The sequence below is a fragment of the Leopardus geoffroyi genome, chromosome A3 (assembly GCF_018350155.1).
Source record: "Leopardus geoffroyi isolate Oge1 chromosome A3, O.geoffroyi_Oge1_pat1.0, whole genome shotgun sequence".
Taxonomy (NCBI): Eukaryota; Metazoa; Chordata; class Mammalia; order Carnivora; family Felidae; genus Leopardus; species Leopardus geoffroyi.
The window spans coordinates 102,688,849-102,709,273 of record NC_059336.1 but is presented as its reverse complement, the minus strand read 5'-3'; the positions used below and the strand labels follow the sequence as shown (position 1 = coordinate 102,709,273).

General features: G+C 41.9%; 1 protein-coding gene and 1 long non-coding RNA gene across 5 annotated transcripts in view; one reads left to right on the top strand and one right to left on the bottom strand.

The window, feature by feature from the left end:
* Window positions 1–165, bottom strand: part of LOC123581123 — a 31,755-nt gene extending 31,590 nt beyond the window's left edge. For all 3 annotated transcript variants that reach the window (XR_006703608.1, XR_006703609.1, XR_006703607.1), the window contains exon 1: window positions 61–165. This is a non-coding gene — a long non-coding RNA (uncharacterized LOC123581123). The remainder of the gene's footprint in view (window positions 1–60) is intronic.
* SLC20A1 (solute carrier family 20 member 1) lies at window positions 124–16,727 on the top strand. 2 transcript variants are annotated; one of them, XM_045446854.1, is made up of 11 exons: window positions 124–399; window positions 853–1,466; window positions 1,613–1,753; window positions 1,940–2,025; window positions 6,637–6,733; window positions 9,411–9,530; window positions 11,314–11,583; window positions 11,705–12,263; window positions 13,503–13,688; window positions 14,671–14,755; window positions 15,761–16,727. In XM_045446854.1, exons 2-11 carry the CDS (start codon window positions 1,121–1,123, stop codon window positions 15,914–15,916), a joined length of 2,046 nt encoding a protein of 681 aa, XP_045302810.1. In that variant the 5' UTR covers window positions 124–399; window positions 853–1,120; the 3' UTR covers window positions 15,917–16,727. The 2 variants fall into 2 exon arrangements, with proteins under 2 accessions (XP_045302810.1, XP_045302811.1); XM_045446855.1 differs by having other exon boundaries at window positions 194–331.
* The last annotated feature ends 3,698 nt before the right edge of the window (window positions 16,728–20,425 follow it).

The window sequence follows — 20,425 nt, the reverse complement described above, 5'->3', positions numbered from 1 at the left end:
CCCGCCGGGGGCGTGGCCGCGGGCGCGGGTTTGGCCAATGAGCGCCGCCGAAGGGCTCACCCGATTGGGCACGCCGGGCAGGCGTGGGCTGCACCACCCCCGGGGGCGGGGCTCCGGAGCCGGGGCGAGGCGCTGCGGGTCACGCGGGTCGCGGCGCCGGCTATAAGTGGCGGCCCGCGGCGTGTGCCGCCAGAGTGATGGCTGCCGGCGCGCGCTGCGTGCTTTCTCTTCTCTGCCGCTGAGGCGCCGCGGGTGCTTCATTGGGTGGGTCGCCAGCCCTGTCGATCCATCCCCGAGCCTCCGCCCCAGGCCGTCTGCTCACCGACCACAGGTGCGTGCGTCCGTGCCGCCGCCGCAGCCTGCGCGTCTGGTCTTCCGTTCGGCCCTTGGTTTCCTCTGGTGAGTGGTGGCGCCACCTTGGAAAGGCTTTCTTTCCCGGCGGGACCAGGCGCCGACGCCGTCGAGCGGGAGGCGGTCTGGTGGGCCGGCGTGGGCGGCGGACTGGGATTCTGGCTTCCTTACCGTCCGCCTCCCTCCCCCATCCCGCCCGCCCGCGGGCCTTTTTGGCGGTCCTCGGGCGGCGCGCGCGGGAACGGCCCTTTTCCGGTTTTCGCGGGGAGGGCGCGCGCGGGCCGGCGGCGGGCGGTGGGGGTGGGGGATTCCGGGCTGGGCGAGCGCTGACGAGGAGGTCCCCGGCGCCACGTGCCCACCACCTCGCGCGCCCTGCTTGGGGCCGGGGCCGGTGGGCTGCGGCCAGAGGACAAGGCCGGAGCCCCCAGCCTCGTGGGGCGCCGCAAGGGTTCCCCCAAGGGCGCGCTGCTATTGTTATTTTTCTCCCCCCCCCCCCCACAGGATGAACTTGCGTCCTTTCTCTTCTCCGCCATGGAATTCTCCTTGCTTTTAGCCCTCCAGAGCCAAAGAAACCCCAGACAACAGATGCTCATACGCAGCGTATAGCAGTAACTCCCCAGCTCGGTTTCTGTGCCGTAGTTTACAGTATTTAATTTTATATAATATATATTATTTATTATAGCATTTTTGATACCTCATATTCTGTTTACACATCTTGAAAGCCGCTCAGTAATTCTCTTACAATTAATAAAAACCACTAGTCTAGAGAATGGCATTTACCGGGGCAACGCTGACTACCAGTACTATTGCTGCTACTGCTGCTTCTGGTCCATTGATGGACTACCTATGGATGCTGATCCTGGGCTTCATTATTGCATTTGTCTTGGCATTCTCCGTGGGAGCCAATGATGTAGCAAATTCGTTTGGTACAGCTGTGGGCTCAGGTGTAGTGACCCTCAAGCAAGCCTGCATCCTAGCTAGTATTTTTGAAACCGTGGGCTCCGTCCTTCTGGGAGCCAAAGTGAGCGAAACAATCAGGAAGGGCTTGATCGACGTGGAGATGTACAACTCGACCCAACAGCTGTTGATGGCCGGCTCTGTCAGTGCTATGTTTGGTAAGTTCTTTTTATGTATTACCCCTTGGTGGCGGGTGAGCAAGCGGGTGGTTCCATACTTGGGCTCTCCCTTTCAGGTTTTCTTCTTCGGAAGGCACTGCATTCCTGAGAATTTTGCCATTTAATAAAACTTGCCTGTGTTTCAGGTTCTGCTGTGTGGCAACTAGTGGCTTCGTTTTTGAAGCTTCCCATTTCTGGAACCCATTGTATTGTTGGTGCAACCATCGGTTTCTCCCTTGTGGCAAAGGGGCAGGAGGGTGTCAAGTGGTCTGAACTGATAAAAATTGGTATGTTTAATTTTAAATGGCTTTTTAATTTTTATTCTTGTCATGTGCTACCATGGCATTATATGAAATAAATGGTGTAAAATGGAGGGATGGAAAGTTTTGAAGATGGAATACTAAAATTTAAAGTTTTTTTGGTTCCTGATTTTCATTAGTTGACATTTTTCTTTTTAATGTGTTCTGTTCCAGTGATGTCTTGGTTCATCTCTCCACTGCTTTCTGGTATTATGTCTGGAATTTTATTCTTCCTTGTTCGTGCATTCATCCTCCGTAAGGTAATCTTTCTCTCCCCTCTTTTATGACCTTTGGTGGGTCACACTCAATGGTATTCAGACTGCTAGCCTTCTTGTAGATGTGATTAGTGTGGCCTTGGAAAGTTAAAAAATACGTCTGTGTTCGGTACACCTCTGGTATGTTGCTGAGCTCTCTGAAAAAGTCAAGTTTTCGATAGCCCAGAATGCATTCAGGAAGGAAAAATTGAATGAATATATGGTGTGCCAAGAAATAGAGGAGAAGCTGGGAATGAAAAAATAAGGAAATTTATTCAGGGTGATTTTGTACAGGTGTTTGTAGATTACTGTTTTCTCTAAATCAACAACATATATATGGACCATTTTGACTTATGAGCTTGGGGTTCGTAAGTCGTAATGTGTCTTGACATAATGTTTTTTTAGTCGACAGTTAAATTGAGTAGTTTGGGTTTCCACGCAGTTAACTTTTGTCGTGCTGATTAGCATAACCAGGCTATAAGCTTCAGGGTGGGGACTCTGACTTTCACAGTGATTTGACTCTAATTTCCCAGATGGGGTAAAAAGAGCCCGTAAAGGTGTTTTTTGTTTTTTCCCTTGGCCCTCAAAAAAAAAAAAAAAAATTCCAGACAGTCATTTAATTTCCTGTCCAATTGAAAATCCCTTTTGAGGGACCCAATAGCATTTCTTTTATCAAGAAGTCTGATGCTGGCTCCAAAATAAATGTAGACAAGGGATGTTGTCACTGGACTGAATTACTTGGTAAGAATAAATGCATTTTTCTGAGGAAACAAAGTTGTCCTTTTTCTGAGGTGAATGGCTCTTAACGGCCCATTGTAAGTTTGTAACATGCTCCTAAACTGTAGACATCTGAGTGAAGAGAGATAGGTAGCTTAGTCCCAAGGGGTAAGAATATATTCAGACCCACTTGTTCGGTCTAGTTGTAAGCTTTTGTAGGGAAGGGTTTGCGCCTTTGTAGAAACACTATGGTAAATTGATTCATTAATTGTTCTTTCCTATGGCCTGAGTCTGCCAGAATATAGCAGTTGAATACTTGGAAAATTGAAATATTTATAGATTGGTTAGAATTTGAGAGTAAATAGTTCATTGTTACTACTAATGGACTTGAAGTTTGATATCGTTTTATTTAGCAAGCAGATTTGATGAGCTACCCGCCGGATCCCCAGAATTGTTGTAGCATATGATAGATAACATGATGCTTAGGTTCGAGGCTTACTGGTAGTCACAGATCAGATTTTTCAGTATTTTTATTAGAGCCATATAGATTACTCCATACCAGAAAACAAGGAGAATACATAGGATCCTGTATTATGGATTCCTGCTTTATGAAACTTTACATTGGGTCTTTGTTGATTCTTTATTGGGAAGCAGATTGTTCTGATTCTGGAGAGGCTTTGTATGTCTCAGGATAAAACTTGTCTTCTTTCTTGGAGGGGAAATGGTGGTGCTCTGAGGTGCAAAGAGGGATTTTTAGGTGTTCAGTATCTCATTTGAGAACTGCATGGCAGGTATTTTTCTACCCACAGTTGAGAGCTGGAGTTAAATATATTCCCTTTGTAACAATATATTCTTTATGTAGGTATGAGGATGAGAGCATGATCAAGAATGATTGGAATAGTGTTTAGCAGGATTGACTTTGAGGACTTTTTTTTACCTCCAAACTCCTCTGTCCTCCCTGTGACCCATCATAGTCTTGTGTCCAGTCTGCTAATGAGTTTTTGGGTGATGAATGTGAATAGTTGTGGTTACTGTTCGATTTTAAATCTCAAAACATCCTTATGCTGGTAACCTTTGGGGGTACTGGCTGTTAAAGTCTGAATATTTGACCATTAAGCTGCTTTTCAACTTAAGATTCTGTTTTGGAAATTAACATTAAAATTGCTTTTTTAAAATTTTCTGTTTTCTGATGTCTGTGCCAAGGGTGTTGGGTAGTCTAGTAGGAAAATCCAGAGTGGAGATGAGGTACTTCTTAAAGGTTAGGGGCAATAAAGGAATGGGGGAAAAGGGAAAGTTATCCTATTATTTAAATGCTAGTCAGAGAAAAATGGGTCTTTGAGCAGTCTCCCTTTTGTTAGGAATCACATTAAATCTAGGACATCTTTTCAAACTGAGAGGAGCCTTTTTCTTTAGAGGCTTATCAGAACATCCAGTATGTAAACAATGAACTATTCTGGTTGGGGATGGGGAGTTACCAAGACTCCCCCCCCACCCCCACCCCCCTTCCCATCTCACATGACTGGATGATGAGATATTTACATTATTTCCAGATACAGTTCCAAGTGTGTAGTTAGATGGGTCATACAGTAATACAAATCTTATAAAGTTGTTAGCCTTGGTTATCTCTTGCAAGTGACCGAGACAAGTCTGGAGGGAGTAAAAGTTCCTAGATTTATGAACTTTGCCTTTTTTTAAAAGATGATGAGCTTGTGTTTCATAATAAACCACAAGTATCATTCATTCACTACCTTCACTGCTACTAATTAAATACTGGTTACCTCAGGGAATACATAGTTGGACTGTACAGAAAAATAAAACCCAGAAAAATAAAATAAAACCTATTATTTCTCAACTCTAATTAGTTTGATTTGATACCATATTACCAAATTGTATTTGAAAATCTGTTAAGAGAAGTCCCTACATAATGTTTATAGATCCCTAATGGGTTTTGATTTTGGGGGGATCTTATGAATTGATAGCTTATTGATTGCCCTTGGAGTGTGTCCCACACTGTTGAGTTATTCCAGGATGCTGAATAGTTCTAGGTATAGGCTATCATTTTTATTTTGGCTATTTCTCTATATGTAGCACTTATTTATTTGTGTATTTATTGATGTGTTTATATATATTTAAAGTATGGATAGGGAAGCTAAAATTAACTTTTTTTTTTAAGTTTTTGAATTTTTTTAAATCTTTATTTTTGAGAGAGACAGAGTGCGAGTGGGGGAGGAACAGAGAGAGGGAGACACAGAATCTGAAGTAGGCTTCAGGCTCCGAGCTGTCCGCACAGAGCCCAATGCGGGGCTCGAACTCACAAACTGTGAGGTCATGACCTGAGCTGAAGTCAGACCCTTAACCGACTGAGCCACCCAGGTGCCCCTAAAATTAACTTTTTAAAAAAAATGTTTATTTTGAGAGAGAGAGTGGGAGAGAGGGACAGAGAGAGTGAGAGACCAATCCCAAGCAGGCTCCCAACGGAGCCCAACTTGTGGCTTGATTTCAACCCCGGTAGGATCACGACCTGACCGGAGCCACATCAAAAGTCCTGATGCTTCATCAGCTGAACCACCCAGGCACCTCATGGGAAGCTAAAATTCAAAGTGTGTTTCAGTGAGGGCCCATCTCTACTGATTTTGAATGGTATCTTTCCTTTCTCTTCTGTTGTGTTTGTCTTCAGCCACTACCTCCCTCTTCCCAACTGTTGATTATCCTAGTTAGAAACTTTAGAAGCACTTTGGATCTTTCTCTTTCCCAAGATTTTCTTTTGGATTGCTATCCAGACAGCATTAAACCTTTAGGATAACATCTTCATAGTTTAGCCTTCCCATATATTCAAGTTTGTGTTCTCTTTAAGTGTTTGACCTGGGTGTTTTCCTGTAGAATTAATACACATTTGTTCTAAGTGGAGCTCTTTGTATTTCCAGTCACACTGGCCTCTTTGCAATTCCTGAGTTTTTGCCTCAGGGTTTTTACACTTGCTGATATCTCTGTCTGCAATATTCTGTGTCCCCCCCTCCCCCCACCCCTTATGTATGTACATGGCTACATGGCTTGTTGACTTACCAGGTTTGTGTCTTTGTTCCACTGATAATTCCCAGTGTGTTCTGCCTTCCATCACTGCCTCTTCCTTACCCTTCTTTATTTTCTTCATAGCATTTATTGCTACTTTACATTATTCTGTATTAGAATGTAAATGTTAGTTCTCTGAGGGCAGGAACTTTCTCATTCACTCCCATATTTTAGTGCCCAGGATGGTGTTTGGTACAGTCTGTTGAATGAGGAGGTAACTTAGTGTACAATTGATTTTTATCTTAGCTCTTTGGTAAGTCATTAATAGTGGTGTATTTGTTAATGTCTAGATAAGATTGTTGTTGCAGGTAATTCTACATGTTTTGATTTTAAGAAATCTTTGCAGGCATGGTGAGAAATGTCCTGACATCTCATAGTCTATTTCTTGATATCCTTTACAAATGTATAGTACATCTCAGGTGTATGCTTGGATTTACATCTGGACAATCGGGTACCTTAGGACACTGGGTATTGAAACATTATTTGAGACATTACCAGTCACTGGTGTAGGTGACTTTGTTAGAAATAGCACCCCCCCCCACCCCCCCTCCCCAAAAAAAACCTAAAACAGACACAAATTTAAATTCAGGTAGATGTAAAAGATGAGATCAGCCTTGGTAAGGAGACTTTCAGGAGCAAGGCCAACTGGGCTTTTCCTACTACTATGGATACCATTAACTGGCCTTATGTAATTCCTGAACCTGCCCTTTTACAAAGTTCTATGGAAATGAGTTAACTTAACCCCCCCCCCCTTTTTTAAAAATAAGTTCAAGTTAGTTAACATAATTTTATAACACCTTTCAAGATACTGATCTTGATAATCTTTTTTAGACAGATCCCGTTCCTAATGGTTTGCGAGCTTTGCCAGTTTTCTATGCCTGCACAGTTGGAATAAACCTCTTTTCCATCATGTATACTGGAGCACCTTGTAAGTACATATCAAAATATTTAAATGTGAATTTAACGTTGTTTATAAGACTTGCATTAAATGCCCAATTTACCCCTTTTTGCTTTACAGGGCTGAAATCTCCTAGAAGGTGGCTGGCCTGCGCCCATTTCAGAAGGCTGCAGGCTAGTGTATGCTGAGTTAACCTAGATAGTTTTTCAACCAAAGAGACCTGCTCAGATTCTAAATCACTACAGACCTTTACTCTTTATAGTCTTCACAGGATCCACCGATAATATGATCTTCTCCCTCCCTTTCTCCTTTCTGTGCTAAAAATAACTGGAATTGATACTGACCTCAACTGCTGAAGAGTAATTAGTTATATTTGGTCTCCAATAATCAGTCATTTAGGACTGGTTTGCTGGATATTCTCTTTTTTCTCTCCCAAATGGAGCTACTTTTGTTTCTAAGCACTAAATTTACTTCCCTGAATCTGCTTGAATGAGAAGAGTTGGGATGTTTAAACACCTGATCTAAGTGCACTTGGAAGAAGAAATTCATGCAGCTAAGAGGAAAAATAATTTGTGAGGATATAAAGATTCAGATGATCACTTTTATTTTGGGACTAAGGCAAAGCATGGATAAAAATATGATCCATGTTCAATTTAGCAACTGAAAAAGATTACTAACTTGTAACTTGACAGTACCTGCTTTTTATCAGTTCAGGTTCGCTCTCTAGGGTCTTTTGACTTGATGGTCAGGCGAGTGGCTTTTGATCTTTTGACTGTGACCCACTGGAAAAAATATACTGTACGTTGCTGCCCAAGACATATGTGCACGTAGAGACAGAGAGAGAGGGAAAGAAAACTAGAATAGTATTTAGAAGCTACTTACCCTTACTATGTGCTGTGTCCTCATGTTTTCAGATACTTCTCTTTAGCTTTTTTTAATGCTCGTTGGAGCCCACTAAATTGGTTTCTGATTAATGGATTGTAAATTGTTTCTTAAACTTCACTGAAGTAGTAAGTCACTGGCCAAAAATGGAATTAGCTAAGTATTTTTAACCTTGTCTTTATTCTTGGAATAATTAGGGAAGAAAATGGACAACTTTATGAGAATATTGATCTTACTTAGGGGATACCAGACTCCTCACCAAATGGTACAGGCAAAGAAAAGCTTGCATGCTACATTTGCAATTATGTTTTAAATTGAGTTCTTCATGCTAAAGTCTCCTGTGACACTCTAAGCACAGATGTTTTATCTGGTAGCAGCAAAGGTCATAGTTCAGTGAAATAAGAAACTTAAACTTGCAATCATTTTTGAAAAAGGAACTTGGGATATTTTTGTTCTGTTCTTTGTGGATCATTTACAAGAAAAATTTCCCTTTCTCATTTCCCCTTTTGGCTTGGAACATAGATTTAAACTGTGATAGAGATTAATTAAGCTTCATGTATATTTTAGTTTGTGTGACTACATGGTCAGAATTGATAGGAATTAAAATGGAAAGATTTGTAGTCACTATAGAACTTTAGTTTTGAAGGGACCACGGTTACATCTGATTTTTAAATATTAATCATTGGGGGGCAATAGATTTTCCATTTTATAAGTAATCTATTCCTATCAGAATAAAGCAAAAGAACTGCAGGTAGCCAAGCTATTTGTGGATGAACTACAGATCATTATAACATCTTACAGGCTTAAATAGAATTCTGTAGTGCTTTGCTTCTGTCCTTAGTATAGGCTAGTGGCTTGAAGCCTATTGGCATTTAAGGGGTAGGCACATGAGGACTGATATTAATGATCCCAAAGCCATGTGAAAAGTGGGCATGTCTCTAAGATATGCCTTGTTAATGAAATTACCACTAAACTATTTTTGTGAAAGATGGTCCTTTGAACTATCCTTATCTTTTAATAGATAATATTCCGGTTTTCTGTATCTTAGTTTGATAGTGTATCCTAAGAGATAATCTTGTTAAAGGTTTTTGCTGGAGGTTAGTACAATGGATTCGATTAACTTCCACAGAAAATTTTATCAGTATGACAAATGTGATTCTTAGGGTCCCTTTTTTTTTTAAATTTTTTTTTCAACATTTATTCATTTTTGGGACAGAGAGAGACAGAGCATGAACGGGGGAGGGGCAGAGAGAGAGGGAGACACAGAATCGGAAACAGGCTCCAGGCTCTGAGCCATCAGCCCAGAGCCTGATGCGGGGCTCGAACTCACGGACCGCGAGATCGTGACCTGGCTGAAGTCGGACGCCTAACCGACTGCGCCACCCAGGCGCCCCTAGGGTCCCTTTTTTAACATTAAAATCTGTATGCGCAAACATAATGTGTGGCAGCTACCATGTGGAGGCTAGGGAGTGGAATACTTCCTTTTTTTCATAGCTAGTTGCAGATCCTCAGAGTATAGTAATCCTTATCTTCTAAACAAAGAAAGGGAAAAAAGCTAGTTTTTGAAGGAACTTGGGGGACTTGAATCCAGCAGGTGTGGAGAGTGGGCCAGAGGTGGAGGTGTGGGTTTCAGATGACCATTGGATTTTTCTCCTGAATTTGTGTAGTCAGTACGATAAACCCTGTGGACCTAAGGCTGGCAGCAGTTGTAAAGGGTGATGGGCTGGCTTGGGGGGAACCCCAGAGTCCCCCTGAGGAGGGTTTACACGTTGTTGCAGGGGGCTGTCGCCCTGGGGTTTTCAAGATGCACCATTTTATCTCCTAGTGCTGGGCTTTGACAAACTTCCTCTGTGGGGCACCATCCTCATCTCGGTGGGATGTGCAGTTTTCTGTGCCCTTATCGTCTGGTTCTTTGTATGTCCCAGGATGAAGAGAAAAATTGAACGTAAGTAACAAATTGTAGCAGATCGTTTTAATTAGCAATGTGTCTGTTAACTTCTTGTGTACAAAAACTCACTATTTGGGTAGATTGGCGAAGTCACACATTTAAATGAGATTTCAGAATATGGGTTTATTGTTCTAAACTAGGTTTTTAAATTTTTATTAATTTTTTTTTGAGAGAGAAAGACTAGGTTTTTTAATTTTTTTTATTTTAAGAGAGAGAGCGCGTGCAAGTGGGCGAAGGGAAGCAGAGAGGGAGAGAGAATCCCAAGCAGTCTGACACTGGGCTTGATGCACAGCTTGAACTCACAAACTGCGAGATCATGACTTGAGTGGAAGATGGACGTTTAATTGGCTTAGCCACTCAGGTGCCCCTGCCCAAACTGTTTTTATTGACTTGAAATGACCTGAGACCTAGTTATAAGAGATTTTTGACATATGCTAGGGGCAAACTGGGCCTTTAATGTAATTTTTTTTTTTTTTTTTTGTTTTTACCGTACATCAGTTGCTGGTGACAGAAATATATAGAGATGTAGCTTACATTAATTGGGAAGTGTGAGGATATCTTAATATAAAATAAGGAGTAGATACAAAATATTTTCAAGAAACATTTATCTGAACTACTTCTGTGTGTAATTTCAGATTTGGGCCTGTAAAGCTAAGTCACATATTTATATCTGACTTTAGATTTGGTTAATTCTCAGAATTATAGCACAGATTCTAGAGGTAGACATTTTCCAGTGTTAATGTGAAGGAATCATTTAGATCATTACTGTCACATGGTAGTAGAGTATAATGAAATACAATAAATTTTGGTTAGCATCAGTCTTATTTAAACCTTGTATTCATTTCCTTACTGGCTGAGAGCTTTTAAAGTAATCTTCTCAGCCCTTTCTATCTGCAAATGCTTGGTTAGTGATTTCAAGTTTGTTGTTCGCAAGTGGACGGATGCACAGACTGCAGAGGCCTTAGGAAGAGTGCTGTGTCATGCAGCTGCACTGAGACACCTCTGAGAGGCTCTGGTCTTTGCTAGTCTGGTTGTGCTGAGCGCACAGTGGGAACGAGGCTTGCACCACTTTCTGACCTCGTTTTTCCCCCAGTCTGGGAGAAGATGATACAAGTCTTGATAATGTTTTATGTCCTAGTCTGTAGCCTAGTTGTGATGCCTGAATGAACATGTAAACATACTGGGCATCGGTAGGATGGGCAGAAAATAAATATTCCTGTGTAGTCATGGCATTTAGAACCATAAGGTAGAACCATAAGGCACATCTCTGTTTCAGGAGGTGGGAATTCAAGTTGTCATCTTTAGTTGCCTGCATTGAGCTCTGTTGCTTTACTTGAACTCCTGGACTGAAATTTGGGGGCATTCCTTTTTTAAAAAGAACATAAACTAGATGCAGTCTAAACTTTCAGTCTGTCAGCCTCATGCTTTGAGGTATCTTTCACCTCAGAATGGGTCAGCAGGGAACTAAGAATGGTTTTTACCCTTGTAAAACAACAATCTTTGTCTTGTGAAGGACAGGAATACACAACAGAGCCCACAAAGCCTAAAAAAATATTTTACGGTCTGGCCCTTTACTGAAAAAGCGTGTGACCCCTGAAGCATTGCTATATCTTTGCAAAGGAAAGATAGGAGATACGGCAAATGAAGTAGACAGTAATATTATCCAGAATTTTCACTGAAATATATTTTTGAGATGGATTTTTTTGAGGTGGGGGGAAAGGGGAGATGGGGAACAAGTTAGTTTGGTCAAAACCAAACAAAAATCCCCCGTTTTTTCTAGGAGAAATAAAGTCTAGTCCTTCTGAAAGCCCCTTAATGGAAAAAAAGAATAGCTTGAAAGAAGACCATGAAGAAACAAAGTTGTCTGTCAGTGATATTGAAACCAGGAGTCCCGTTTCTGAGGTAGGATCTGCCACTGTGCCCCTCCGGGCTGTGGTGGAGGAGAGAACAGTCTCATTCAAACTTGGAGACTTGGAGGAAGCTCCAGAGCGAGAGAGGCTTCCCAGTGTGGACCTGAAAGAGGAAACCAGCATAGACAGCGCCATGAATGGTGAGTGGTTTCGTCAGTGGGGAAAATAAGAGTTTTACTTTGTTACCTGTACTGGTGAGGGGGCTCACTGTTTGGACCCGATGGTCTTTGTATTTAATGTGACTGTTTTGGTCTTGGCCAGGAGCAGTTCAGTTGCCTAATGGGAACCTTGTTCAGTTCAATCAAGCCGTCAGTAACCAGATGAACTCCAGTGGCCACTATCAGTATCATACCGTGCATAAAGATTCTGGCTTATACAAAGAGCTGCTGCATAAATTACATCTTGCCAAGGTGGGAGACTGCATGGGAGACTCTGGCGACAAACCGTTGAGGCGCAATAATAGCTATACTTCCTACACCATGGCAATTTGTGGCATGCCTCTGGATTCATTCCGTGCCAAAGAAGGTGAACAGAAAGGTGAAGAAATGGAGAAGCTGACATGGCCTAACGCGGAGAGCAAGAAGCGAATTCGAATGGATAGTTACACCAGTTACTGCAATGCTGTGTCTGATATTCACTCGGCATCTGAGATGGACATGAGTGTCAAGGCAGAGATGGGTCTAGGTGACAGAAAAGGAAGTAGCAGCTCTCTAGAAGAATGGTATGACCAGGATAAACCGGAGGTATCTCTCCTCTTCCAGTTCCTGCAGATCCTGACAGCCTGCTTTGGGTCATTTGCCCATGGTGGAAATGATGTCAGGTCAGTTGACTTGGAATCTCAGCCTCACGCTTTCTTTTCTTTTCTTTTTTTTTTTTTTTAAGTTTGTTTATTTAAAAAAATTTTTTTTAATTTATTTATTTTTGAGAGACAGAGACAGAGCATGAGCAGGGGAGGGGCAGAGAGAGAGGGAGACACAGAATCAGAAGCAGGTTCCAGGCTCCGAGCTGTCAGCACAGAGCCCGACACAGGGCTCCAACCCACAGACCATGAGATCATGACCTGAGCTGAAGTCGGACGCTCAACCGACTGAGCCACCCAGGCACCCCTATTTATTTATTTTGGAAGCGAGTACAAGCAGGGGAGGGCCCGGGAGAGGGAGAATCCCAAGCAGGCTTCTCCTGGCCAGTGTGCAGAGCCCGACATGGGACTCGAACTCAGGAACCATAAGATCATGACCTGAGCCAAAGCAAGAGTCAGACACTTAAGGGTGCTTGGGTGGCTGAGTTGGTTAAGCATCTGACTTTGGCTCAGGTCATGATCTCACAGTTTGTGAGTTTCAGCCCCACGTTGGGCTCTGTGCTGACGGCTCAGAGCCTGGAGCCTGCTTTGGATTCTGGGTCTCCCTCTCTGCCCCTCCCTGCTTGAGCTCTGTCTTTAAAAAATAAAAACGTTTAAAAATTTTTAATTAAAAAAGAGTTGAACACTTAACCTACTGAGCCACCCAAGTACCCCCCACCACACTTTCTATTTTTATATCACGTTATCCCTTTTATAAGGCTCTGCTTGTGGTTGTGCTGCTCATACCACCCCGTGGGACACTAAATCGTCTAGAAAGGATGAGGTCAGAGGAGTTATTGACTTATTAAACAGGCAGTACAATTTTTTTCTTTAGAGAGATTACAAAGAATGGTCTTGTCTATTGAGATAGGATCCAGTTCTTTGATAGTAAATTCTCTGAGTGTAAGATGAAAAACTAATCACTGTCCCTAAGGAATGAATTTGTTAGTTGTTAGCCTTAGTCTTGTGGTTTGTAAACTGGCCATTGGAACCTGCGTTTTTTTTAGGCTACCTATTGGAAGATAGGCCACCAGATGCATGGGATTCTTCTGAGAGCAGCTTTTATTTTCTTCTGCTGTTTATGTTGGGGTTTCATTTATTTCTTTTGGATGAGCTTGCCAGCTTTGCTTTGAATAATCTAGTAGGTCATTTAGCAAACTGGATCTTGCGAAATTCTAGTTCTGCCTGAAAAATCATCTTCATCCTCTTTTTTTCTTTCAGCAATGCCATCGGTCCTCTGGTTGCTTTATATCTGGTTTATGACACAGGAGATGTTTCTTCAAAAGTGGCAACACCGATATGGCTTCTGCTCTATGGTGGAGTTGGTATTTGTATTGGTCTGTGGGTTTGGGGAAGGAGAGTTATCCAGACCATGGGGAAAGATCTGACACCGATCACACCTTCTAGGTAAGTTGGCAAAGCGGGTCTTAGAAAGATTAATGCTCATTTTCTTAAGGTTCATAGTACTGTGTAGTGTTACCACACAACTCTTCATCTAAAGTAACCCAAGCTTATATAAGTTCCTGATGTTACTCTCATTGTGTGAACTTTTAGGTTTTACATACTGTCTGGCCCTTAAACATAATTTTGGTCAAATATTCATTTCCAGTGGTTTCTTAACAGTACAGCTTTTCTGAGAAAGGTGTGTGTGGAGTGAATAGCTATGTATACTTTGTCTTTACTTGGGAGCTGAGACTGATTATTAAATTCTTCAAAATAAAAGTGCAAACTTTACTAACGAGCTTCCAGAAAACCTTAAAACCTCAAAACATTAGAGAAGAGGGAAGAGAACCTGATATATTTAAATTTTTTTGTAATGTTTATTTATTTTTGAGACACAGACAGAGCATGAACAGGGGAGGGTCAGAGAGAGGGAGACACAGAATCCGAAGCAGGCTCCAGGCTTTGAGCTGTCAGCACAGAGCCCGATGCGGGGTTCGAAATCACGGACTGTGAGATCATGACCGGAGCCGAAGTTGGATGCTTAATCAACTGAGCCACCCAGGGGCCTAAACCTGATTTATTTATTAATTTTTTTTAGTGTTTTATTTGAGTGTGAGAGTGTGAACAGGGGAGGAACAGAGAGGGGGAACAAAAGATCCAAAGTGGGCTCTGTGCTGGCACAGTACGCCTGATGTGGGGCTTGAAGTCACAAACTGTGAGATCACAACCTGAGCCGATGTCAGACACTCAACCAACTGAGCCACCCAGGTGCCCCGAGAGCCTGATTTAAAGTATATTTCAGGAGCTATAGCGAATTAAAGATCCGTTAGTGAAGGTTTTGTCACCGAGTATCAGAGCACAGTAAGATTGTGTTAACTTTGAGATAATGTTAGCTTATTAAAATATCAATTTCTATTCTTGACAACTAATCTTTCTATGTTTACAGTGGCTTCAGTATTGAACTGGCATCTGCCCTCACTGTGGTAATCGCATCAAATATTGGTCTTCCCATCAGTACAACGCATTGTAAAGTAAGTAAACATATTGTGTCTGTTGAATGGCTCTAATAATATGGAGAGAGTTTTTAAGTGTGAAACTGTGGTTTAGAAAGTTTTATACAGTTGGAGTCTTGTGAAGAGTTCACAAGTTGAGGACGAGACTGTAAGAATGTAAAGGCTTATTACATTTTACAATTTTTGGGTCTAGTATGCTTATTTAAGCAAATGATGTACGTTTTCCCCAAATGATGCAAAAGCCCTTTTTGTATTGGTTAGCAAGCCTGTGAGGCTTATTGGACATTGAAGGGCGGTTTATTTATGGAAAGAATATATTCAGAGACTCTCTGAATTGAAGTATGAAGAAACTTGTTGAATTCAGACTTTGCGTGATGGCCGTGCATTAACTGTGGGAAGAGGAAGAAACTGGCTTCCTTAAGGCAATTTAAGTTGGTTGATCTTAAAAAGATGGAGTCTGTCAGTTATCCTTTTTCTTCCAGGATATCTCCAGGTCACTGGCTATGAGGTCTAATATCTGCCTCCCTCTGAAATGATATTTGGAAAACCTAAAACTTAAAATAACTTCTTGTTAAAGTAGTTCAATATATTTTTTTAAGTTTGTTTATTTGGGGGGTGGGGACAGAATCCCAAGCAGGCTCTGCGCTGCAACTCACGAACTGCAGGATCATGACCTGAGGCTGAGATTGAGTCGGACGCTTAACCAGCTGAGCCACCCAGGCACCCCAAGTGGTTCAATATTATTAAAGTAGTTCATTAAAGTAGTTGATTAAATTCCAGTAGCTCAGAAGAGAAAAAGGAAGTGTTCTCCTATTTTACCCCAATTAGCACAGACTTAATGATTGGATTTTTATATTGTTTTTATCTTCTTATTAGTAATTTTCTTAATACAAACCATCTTTGATGGAATCAGTCTCATCCAGCAGTCTGGGGCTCCTTATCTATATAAATAAGGTCATGTGTCTGTTACCAAAATGCCATTGGCCTTTACTAATCAGTTTCCTTGATCCCTTTCTCTGCTAGGTGGGTTCTGTTGTATCTGTTGGCTGGCTCCGATCCAAAAAGGCTGTTGATTGGCGACTCTTCCGCAACATTTTTATGGCCTGGTTTGTTACAGTCCCCATTTCTGGCGTTATCAGTGCTGCTATTATGGCAGTCTTCAAATATGTCATCCTCTGAGCGTGAAGCTGTTTGAGATTAAAATTCCTGTCAATGTTTGGGGCCACCTTACACATTCCTGCTCCTTTGAAGAATGATCACAGTGTTACAGAAGACCGACAAGAGTCTTTTTAAAGTTTGGGAGCTGTGGGAGGGAAGTGTTACTTGTGCTATAATTGCTTTTGTGCTAAATATGACTTGTCTCAAAATTAGCTATGTAAAATAGCCAGGTTTCCACTGGTTCCTATTAAGGTCCCTTTTCCTTCTGGGCTGTGAATTCCTGTACATAATTCTCTACTTTTTGTATCAGGCTTCAATTCCATTATGTTTTAATGTTGTCTCTGAAGATAACTTGTGATTTTTTTTTTTTTTTTTTTTTTAAACCATTCAGAGCCATTTGACACAGTGTGCTCTGCTTTGGTGGTTTCACCAGCTTCTGCCCTAACATGCACAGGGACTTAACAACAGAAACATAACTGAAGCTTCCCTTGTAGTCTCTTAGAGAAATAGAGCCGTTTGTACTCTGCCCTCCTGTCCGGTAGTGGCAGGTTCCATTGGCATATGTGGGAACTTCTTATAGGGACGAGGTTCTTTGGACACGGTGAAGATTTAAGTTAGTAGTAACTTCTTTGCAAGCAATTCATTGACTATTATTGCTAAAAAGAAGTAGGAAGAAAAAGCCTTCTGGCAGTTGTGGTTATTTAAGATTTCTGGCAGTGTGGGATGGATGAATGAAGTGGAATATGAACTTTGGGCAAGTAAAATGGGACAGCCTTCCATGTTCATCTGTCTACCTCTTAACTGAATAAAAAAGCCTACAGTTTTTAGAAAATTTTGTTCTCATGGTTTTTGTTCATATTTGAAGCATCTGGGCTCCAAATCAGTTAGCCCTATGCCATTCTTAGCAGAGTGTGGATATCTTAAATGAGAACTACCGACCAACTTAAACTTCCCCACTCCTCCCTGTTAAGTTTCTTGGGATCCCAGAATATACATGACGTAACTCCATAGGCACTGTTTAACTATTTGACATTTTTCCTTTTTTTTCCTCCTTTTTTTTAAAGGTTATTTATTTGTTTTGGGGGAGGGGCGTTTGCAAGTGCATGTGGGGGGAGGGGCAGAGAGAATCCTAAGCAGGCTCTGGGCTGTCAGCACAGAGCCTGACACGAGGCTCAAACTCCTAAACTGAGATCATGACCTGAGCCAAAATCAAGAGTGGGTCACTTAACCTACTGAGCCACCCAGGTGCCCCATTTTTCCTTTCAATAGCACAACCTAGACACTTCGATGTTAGCATGTATAAATCTACTCATTGTTTTCCTGTTTGGATGGACTATTTTACCAAATATTTATTCCTAGCTTTGCTATTATGAAGGATGCTAAGACAGATGGGGGGTGTGGTGTGTAGCTCAGCTTATTTAAAAATTCTGTTCTTGAGTCTTGACCCTTTGTTTTACCCTTGGTCAGAACTGTTAGTGAAAAGTGCATTGCTTTGCAAACTAGGTAGATAGTTACTGTCCTGAGAGTTAAGTTTTAGGAGGATGCTTTTGAGAAGCTACACTGTACCAGATGAAGTTATGCCTGCTTGACCTATGCCTGAAAGAGATTAGATCACTGGTTGGATACATGCCATAGAATGGCTCAGTCAGTGTTCACCATTTAAGGTCGGGAACTGTGCTCAGCTTTTTATATACATTTAATCCTCAAGATTTCTTCAAACAGGTCTTAATATTCTTTCACAGATGATAGAATCTGTTCGGGGAACTGTATCTTTCCCAATATTACATGTTAGTAGAGAATGAACATCAGTTTAGCCTTTGGGACTGGGTGAAAGTCTTGAAACTTTTTGTTTGAGGAAGGAGGGAGGAGGCTATGTATGGTAAAGGGGAACCTAGCATTAATCTCTGAACTGAAGGTTTTGGAGGAGACCCTCTTGTGTTTTGGTACTGGCTTCCTCTCATGGTGCTATATGACCCTTACACAAGCCCAGATCCTATCTTCCCTGTGATAAAATGGAGAATAGTAACCTTCCTCAGCATTTCCCCTTGGCTCAGGAGAGAACAGTGGAAAAATACTTGAATCAAAAATGTGCTTCTCTAGGAAGAGCAGCCAGGTCTGGGGAAGAGGAACCCCAAAAGCTAGGAAGAAACCAGAGGGAGTTTGTATTTCCATGTATAGTAATGTCTGATATGGGCCAGGGATATGTGGTTGACAGAACCTTGGCCTGTGTTTCTTGAGAATAGATGTTGGCTTTTTTTTTTTTTCTTTTCTTTCTTTTTTTTTTTTTTTTTAAAGAGAGAGCTAGTGGGGAAGGAGCAGAGGGGAAGAGAGAATCTCAAGCAGGCCACATGCCCGTGACCTGAGCTGAAATGAAGAGTCAGAATGCCCAACTGACTGAGCTGTCCAGTCACCTGATGTTCCCCCCTTTTTTTTTTTTAAAGTTTATTTTGAGAGGGAGCAGGAGGAGCAAAGAGAAAGGGAGAGAGAATCCCAAGCAGGCTCCCCCACAGCACAGAATGTGGGGCTCGAATTCATGAACTGCAAGATCATGACCTGAGCCAAAACCAAGAGTTGGATGCTTAACCTGACTGAGCCACCCAGGTGCCCCCAATGTTGCCTTTTTTTTTTTTTTTTAATGTTTATTTTTGAGAGGGGGACAGAGGATCCCAAGTGGGCTTTGCGCAGAGAGCCCGATGTGGGCCTGGAGCTCAACCATGAGATCACGACCTGAGCTGAAGTCGGACGCTTAACTGACTGAACCACCCAGGTGCCCCATTGCCTTTTTTGAAAAAAAAAAAAAAAAAAAAAAAAAAAAAAAGTTTCTAGGGGCGCCTGGCTGGCTCAGTAGAGCATGCAACTTTTTTTTTTTAAATTTTTTTTAACGTTTTATTTTTGAGACAGCATGAACAGGGGAGGGTCAGCGAGAGGGAGACACAGAATCTGAAACAGGCTCCAGGCTCTGAGCTGTCAGCACAGAGCCCAACGCGGGGCTCGAAGTCACGGACCGCGAGATCATGACCTGAGCTGAAGTCGGCCGCTTAACCGACTGAGCCACCCAGGCGCCCTGAGCATGCAACTCTTGATCTCGGTGTTGTAAGTTTGAGCCCCACACTGCATGTAGAGATTACTTAAAAAAATAAAATCTTAAAAGATTTTTAATTTTTTTCCAACTTTAATTGTTTTTCAATTTTATTTATTTTTGAGAGTAAGAGACCAGAGTGAGTGGGAAAGGGGCAGAGGGAGAGGGAGACACAGAATCCAAAGCAGGCTCCAGGCTCTGAGCTGTCAGCATGGAGCCTGATGCGGGGCTTGAACCCACGAGCTGTGAGATCATGACCTGAGCTGAAGTCTCACTCTTAACTGACTGAGCCACCCAGGTGCCCCGAAATCTTAAAGTTTTTAAAATCAAGGCTGTATGTGTGCGTATTAAGGAGTCCCGTGATTCAGCAAGGCTAGTAACAGAAATGGGATTCCAACCACCATCTCTCCCTTTCCTCATGCTACTCGACTCTGTTCTTTTGTTGGAGTATTTGTGTGTAGCTGAATAATATACATTTGTGTAACCACTTGGCCCTTCCAGCTTTCAGTTCTTGACTTCCCATAGTGGAAAATGATTTGTAGTTCTACTTGTCTTCAACTTTTACCATACACAGACCTTAACCTCCCACCTTAACTGTATAATTGGGTCTTAATTTTGGTAAGAATAATATTCAGAGTATTTAAAAGTCGAGTCTTATAGTTAATATATTGTAATCACTTTTCCTGTACAAGTTTTTGTTTTTCTGTGGAGTGGTCTTTTCTAGGTTCTTGTCACTAATCCATTTAGTACCACTTGTCTGATTTCCTCCTAGGACTTACTGGAAGCACTGGGAATGTTACTAATTTATTAGGGAAGCCTCTCTCAAAGCTTATCTGCTCCAATCTAGACAAGTTTCACATCTGCATCCTAAAATTTCCCTCTTCGTTCTGGGAGCTTTACTGCCGTTGTTAGGTTTACTCTTTTCTGTAGTCCTGTGTTCGTTTTTCATTCATGCTTTATGCGCTTGTTCTTATGGAGAACACCCTGTAGCAACTTCCTGGAAAGAGTGTTGGGGAGGATTTTGGGGGGACTTTGCGTGGCTGGAATGTGTTTTTTCTTTTATTATATCTTCACATTTAGTTGATAATCTGCATATAAAACTAGGTTTGAAATAATTTCCTTTAAGAATATTGAAGGCATTGCTTTCAGTGCTGCTGTGGGAAAAGTCTGAAGCCTTTCTGATGTGTGTGTGACCCATCTTTCTGGAAGTTTGTTAGGATATTTAGTTCTTAGTGTTAGAAACCTGACAGTGAAGAGTCGGTTTGCTTTTCAGTGAACTGAGTACTTCACTCTGAAGTCCAGAAAATTACAGTTTTAAGTTCTAGGAATTTCCTGAATTACCTTGATATCCTTCTTGCAGTTTTTGTTTTGAGCTTTTTAAGCTACCCAACTAGTCCTAATTTCTAAGTGTTTTGCTCAGTACATTTTTGTTTCTCTGACCTTGTCCTTTT